The sequence below is a fragment of the Cynocephalus volans genome, chromosome X (assembly GCF_027409185.1).
Source record: "Cynocephalus volans isolate mCynVol1 chromosome X, mCynVol1.pri, whole genome shotgun sequence".
NCBI lineage: Eukaryota > Metazoa > Chordata > Mammalia > Dermoptera > Cynocephalidae > Cynocephalus > Cynocephalus volans.
The window spans coordinates 23,450,594-23,456,636 of record NC_084478.1 but is presented as its reverse complement, the minus strand read 5'-3'; the positions used below and the strand labels follow the sequence as shown (position 1 = coordinate 23,456,636).

At 40.0% G+C, this 6,043-nt stretch overlaps 1 protein-coding gene across 1 annotated transcript; it reads left to right on the top strand.

The window, feature by feature from the left end:
* The first annotated feature begins 684 nt into the window (after positions 1 to 684).
* LOC134367812 (serine/threonine-protein phosphatase 4 regulatory subunit 3B-like) lies at positions 685 to 2,736 on the top strand. The gene is made up of 2 exons (XM_063084506.1): positions 685 to 1,891; positions 2,051 to 2,736. Exons 1-2 carry the CDS (start codon positions 685 to 687, stop codon positions 2,734 to 2,736), a joined length of 1,893 nt encoding a protein of 630 aa, XP_062940576.1.
* Positions 2,737 to 6,043: the final 3,307 nt, after the last annotated feature.

The window sequence follows — 6,043 nt, the reverse complement described above, 5'->3', positions numbered from 1 at the left end:
ATCCAGGCTTAGGCCAAGTCTTATGGAGGAGACCCAAGCCTATTCCTCTGATTCTTGCTAATGGTCTACAGGTCACTTGCTCCTGCTTCTTATTTGGTCCAGCCTTTTCTTGTCGTACAACGTCAGATGTGGACTTGGTCAGGACATAGGGATTAAGCTTCCCTTTTGTCAAAGTTCCTAAGTCTCCATCCCCACACACGAGATGAGTAAAAATGTTTCCGAGGGACAACAATCCTTTATGCAAGAACATCCTCTAACTTCTAAGCTTCCATGCGTGCATTTAGCAGCAGCTCCCTGTGGCAAGTATAGTTACTGTCACATAAGCACATTCTTGGGGCAGAATCCTGTGGGGATCACAAGATTCCTTCGGGATCGAGGCTATTTCAGACAGCCGAGAGCAGGCCCAGAGACTCCCTTTTTAGGAGATCGTAGGTAAGGAGGGCAGAAGGCAGGGATGGAGGTTGGGGAGATTGAAGTGGGGACAGTGGAAGACAGCAGGGCCGCCGGGAACCCTGCTGACCTGTGGCCTCCCAGGAGCCGCTGCTGCCCCTGTGACCACTGCCGGCCCGAACTGCCACCTCGGCCACCGTAGCTGTCCTAGTCGCCGCAGCTACCGTTGCCAGGATACGCAAAGTGGCGGCCGGAGCCAACCCCGGGTCTGGTGCGGTGAGGCCGGAGGTGGACATGGCGAGCAGACGGCGCCACGTCAGAGTCTGTGTTCGGGATGAAGACCAGCGCTGGGACCAAGTAGGTCCCGGGGACGTGTCCTGGGCTTCCACTGAGCTGGTCCAGCTGCCTAACTGTGAACTCGATGGGCTTGAACAAATCGCTGCTTTGGTTACCTCGGTTCTCCCCTCGCCTACCGGCAAGGAAAGGCTGGCTCTGGTCCTGGAAAGTGAGGATTATATTCAAAAACTCCTGCAGCTGTTCCGCACTTGTGAAAATCTAGACAACACCGAAGGCTTACACCGTTTCCATGCAATTATTAAAGGCCTGTTCTCCTTCGACAGCAAACCTCTGTTTAAGATCATGCTTTCTGATGAGTGTATCATGGATGCGATGGGATGCCTTGAATACGATCCTGCTTTGGCTCAGCCAAGACGGCATAGGGAATTCTTGAGCCAAACTGCCAAGTTCCAGGAATTTATACCAATAACAGACTCTGAACTTAGGCAAAAAATATGTCAGATGTACAGAGTGCAGTACATATATGACGTTCTGGTGCCTCAGCCACCCACATCTGCAGATAATCTTTCTACTCTTCAACATTTTATTTTCCTCAAGAAGGTTGAGATAGCCAGCATGCTGCAGCGAGATCGCAAGTGTTTGTCTGAAGTTTTGGCAAAGTTAACGGATAAGACTCAAGATGATGACAAATGGCGTGAATTGGTGCTTTTTTTCAAGGACTTCTGTGCATTTTCTAAGACATTACGGCCTCAAAGCAAGTATAAGTTATTCCAAAAGTTGACACAATTGGAAATTCTTCCGGCTCTTAAAATCATAGTGAGTGCTGATGATGTGCTAATAAGATCGGCTGCTACAGATATATTTACTTATCTAGTTGAGTACAATCCATCGAAGATCCGAGAACCTGTAATGGAGGAAGCAGAGAAGACTGAAGGTGATGACCTTTTCATTAATGTAGTGATTAAACAAATGACCTGTGATACTGATCCTGAGCTGGGAGGTGCTCTGCACGTGATGGAACATCTGCGCACTTTGCTTGATCTGGACAACATGCTGTCAGTATCCAATAAAAACGTAAGATGCGATTTTCTAAGTTTCTTCTATAAACATTGTGTGCATAACGTGATAGCACCACTTTTGGCCACCACTTCAGAAGACATACGTGAAGGATGTAATATATCCACCGAAAGCAAAAATTGCCCCAATAATTATCAAACAGCACAGCTGCTTGCTATAATTTTAGACCTACTCACATTTTGCTTACAACAACACACACATTACATAAAAAGCTCTATTTTGAGCAATGATTTGCTAAGAAGGGTCTTGATTTTGATGAATTCAAAGCACACTTTCCTGGTCTTGTGTGCTGTTCGCTTTATGAGAAGGATGATTGGCCTTAAAGATGAACTTTATAATAGTTACATCATCAGGGGAAATCTGTTTGACCCAGTTGTAAATGCTTTTCTGCATAATGGAACCAGGTACAATATGTTGAATTCAGCTATTATTGAGCTGTTTGAATACATAAGAGTGGAAAATATCCCGTCTCTTGTTGCACATATAGTCGAAAAGTTTTATAAGGCACTTGAATCGATTGAATATGTCCAGACATTCAAAGGATTGAAGATTAAATATGACGATCAGAAGGACAGGGAAAGTCGAATACAGAATTATTTGCGTTCCATCCCATATGGTAACATACCTCAAGGAGGTGCCAAAGTCTCGGAGGTAAAGGAAGAAATGTGTTTTAAAGAAGATATGGGAGTAGCAGTCATGCCATCATTGGAAAATAACTTTCCAGATTCTTATGGTCAATTCATGGAGACGAAAAGACCAAAAGAAGATTGGAACCAGGTAGGCCTTCCCAAAAGAACATCACCTGGTGACTTAAAATTTTGTTCTTCTCCTTCTGCTGCTGCTGCTAATGGAACAAGGAGTCCAAATGGTAGCAGCGTAGTTCGTTTATTGGATTATCCAGATGATGACGATGAAGAAGAAAATAAAGAAGAAGAAACATCCCCCAGGGAAAGACCTTATCTCAGCAAATAAAATCTTTATGGAAGACCCTCAACATGTGCTTCAACTAAAATTCTACAAATTTCAATGAGCTGAAAAGTCTGATTCCAAAAGCTTTCTTGTGTGAGATATACAATAGCATATATGATGAGTTTAAGAGGGTTCAATTCTGTAAAAAACAAGATTTTCCATAATCTTAAAAAAAAAAAAAGTAACCAGACTTGCTTGATAACTTGTTAGCAAGAAAGTTTTAGTTTGGGGGAAGACACAGGCTGATAAAGTAATATTAATGTAGTTTTGTTTCAGGGGTTTATATTAGAAACAACTTCGACAGTTCTTGAAAGTCTACTTGCACAATGGTTCTAGCCATGGTGTTCTTCCCTTCAGTTGCCTTTTTGAAATGAATGTTTATGTTTATATGGAAAACAAAGTTAACTAGAGTAAAAAATAAAGTTATGCTGTCCAGATCTTTGTGCAAATATTTAACAAAAATTCAGCCTGATGGGTAGAGGGAAGGAACTTCCATAATATATTTCTTTTTTTTAAAAAATTTTATTTTGTCGATATACAATGTGGTTGATTATTGTGGCCCATTACCAAAACTTCCCTCCCTCCTACCTCTTCCCACCTAACAATGTCCTTTCTGTATGCTTGTCATGTCAACTTCAAGGAATTTTAATTGTTGTGTCTTCTCCCCCCCCCCCGGTTTATTTTTTTGCACGCACGCGTGTGTGTGTGAATTTATTTGTTTATTTTTAGCTCCCACCAATAAGTGAGAACATGTGGTATTTCTCTTTCTGTGCCTGACTTGTTTCACTTAATATAATTCTCTCTAAGTCCATCCATGTCATTGCAAATGGCAGTATTTCATTCTTTTTTATAGCTGGGTAGTATTCCATTGTGTAGATAAATGCTGGCGAGGTTGCGGAGAAAAAGGAACTGTCCTACTTTGTTGGTGGGACCGCAAAATGGTGCAGCCTCTATGGAAAATGGTATGGAGGTTCCTCAAACAATTGCAGATAGATGTACAATATGACCCAGCTATCCCACTGCTGGGAATATACCCTGAGGGATGGAAATCATCACGTCAAAGGTATACCTGCTCCCCAATGTTCATCGCAGCACTCTTTACAATAGCCAAGAGTTGGATCCAGCCCAAATGTCCTTCATCGGATGAGTGGAAACAGCAAATGTGGTATATCTACACAGAGTATATTTCCCTGAATAAAAAAGGCAAGCTGGGTTCAAAATGTGCAGTGGTTGATCTAGTTTTTTTCTTAGACAATAGATGGCAAGGAACAGTTTGGTATTATTCCCACAGGGTTTTCTCCAGGACTTTGGGGGTGAGTAGAACTGAGTACTTTTAACTGTCTAGATTGAAAAGATATTTTTAAGTCATTTCCTGATTCATTAATGAAATTTATCCTTCTTTCTAGGGCAGAGGTAAGATTTAAAGTGTAATTTATAAAGACGAACATACAGAAAAAATAAAAAAACCCGTGCTGAATAAAAAGGCATTTCATATGTAGAAGCCATTTTGGGCCAAGAAAAAGTTACTTAAGTGTCAAAGTCAGCATACTGCACGTGAAGTTCTTTTCTGTAAACAAGTAAAAGTATACTATAAAAAAATACTTTATTAAAGAGTTTATGCAGTTGAATCTCTAAAAAACAGATGTAGCAAAGAGTTAACAGGATTTATTTCTAGAGGAACAAGTTAACTTATTCTATTTTTCCTGGAATTTCTTCAACTGAAAAGCAGTTTCTCGTGTTTTGAAGATTTCAGAGTTAATGTTAATTTGTGCTGTCTATGTAGATTAAAGTATAGTTTTCCATAAAACAGATATTTATTTTGTATATTAAAAGTACCACTGTACATTTTTGTACCATTTGGTGATATTCGTGCTGAACTATAAAATTTGGGAGTTAAAATGTTACCTGTAATTCCAAAAATAAAAGAGACTATATTAAATTTCCTATTGTGCCAACAGGAGACACAGCTTATGCAAAACTAAGAGCCTAGTGGAGAAGCTACAAAGAGACTATATTCCTAAGAACAACAAGCAATAATTTCATCAGATATAGCATCTACTAAAGTGTGGACATGACCTCAGGAGATATAATTACACATTGCAGAGGACACAACACAGTAGGGAAACTGCGTTTTTACACTTCTTAAGCCATCCTAGTTAAATCAAATGTTGTAACGGGATTATTCACATTGTGATTGTATGTCAAAAAAGATAGTTTGTTAGAAAGGAATTTCATGATTTCCTTCTGGCTAGACTGTCATGGGGGTGATTTTCTATAGTACACATGTACACAGAGTTGTGCTTTGAAAAAATATGTTTAAGTCTTTATTGTGGTGGGTGTAGCCGAAGGTCCCTAGCAGAGCAGCTATTCACGACTGGACAGAGAAGAAAATCTCTGTTTTGACATTATTTCTGTTTATTCTCTTCCTATCAGCTAGTTTTAATCTGCCATGAAAAGAAAAAAAAAAAAAGAGGACAATAGGATTAAAAGAAAAAAAGAATACTGGCATTTCTTGCTGTATTTTTCACAGTGAATTTGTAAGGAAAGATGAAAGAGGGCTTAGAACAATGGGAAGCAAAAATAAATACATAAATAAATAAATAAAATGTACAAAAGAAAAACAGGACAGGCGTTCTATTGAGTTGAGTAACTTCTGTGAGCCCTTTTCTAGTCTCAGCTTCCTAATGTTAGTGGAACCAGTGTGACAAGCAAAATGGTGCAAAGGCAAATTCCCCATCAGATGGCAGAGAACATCCAAGTGGGCAACGAAACACAGAAGAGCAATCCTTACTGTGTACACACTGAGTGAAACATTGATCAGAATGTCCCGTGTGTCTAGCTGTGGTGTGTGAGAAGAGAACCATGTCAAGAATGTGTAATTTCCTAGTTAAGTTTTTGAGAAGTAATTTCGAAAGGACCGTTAAGAGGGTCATTAATGATATGAAAAGAAGCAGTTCGACAGGGCACTGTATGTACTATAAACTCCGGGCAGGCATTTTGGAGAGGTGCCCTGGACTCATCAAGGTCTGGGATTTAAACACACAACTTCCGGTAGTTTGTATGTCTTGGTGACTTTCTAAACCCACCAGAAAGGGAGGGTGACATAACAGATAAAGCAAAAGCTTCGTATTGAGACGGACTTTGATGATAATGCAGGCTCGGATGCTTACCAATTCCATGACCTTAGTCCACTTGTTTCTTCTCTGGGTAGTTTCTCTATCTTGTCTTAAAATTAGAAACTATGTATAAATCACCCAGAACATAGTAAATACTCAAGAAATAGATTTTCAAACTCATTTTCAACAACGGC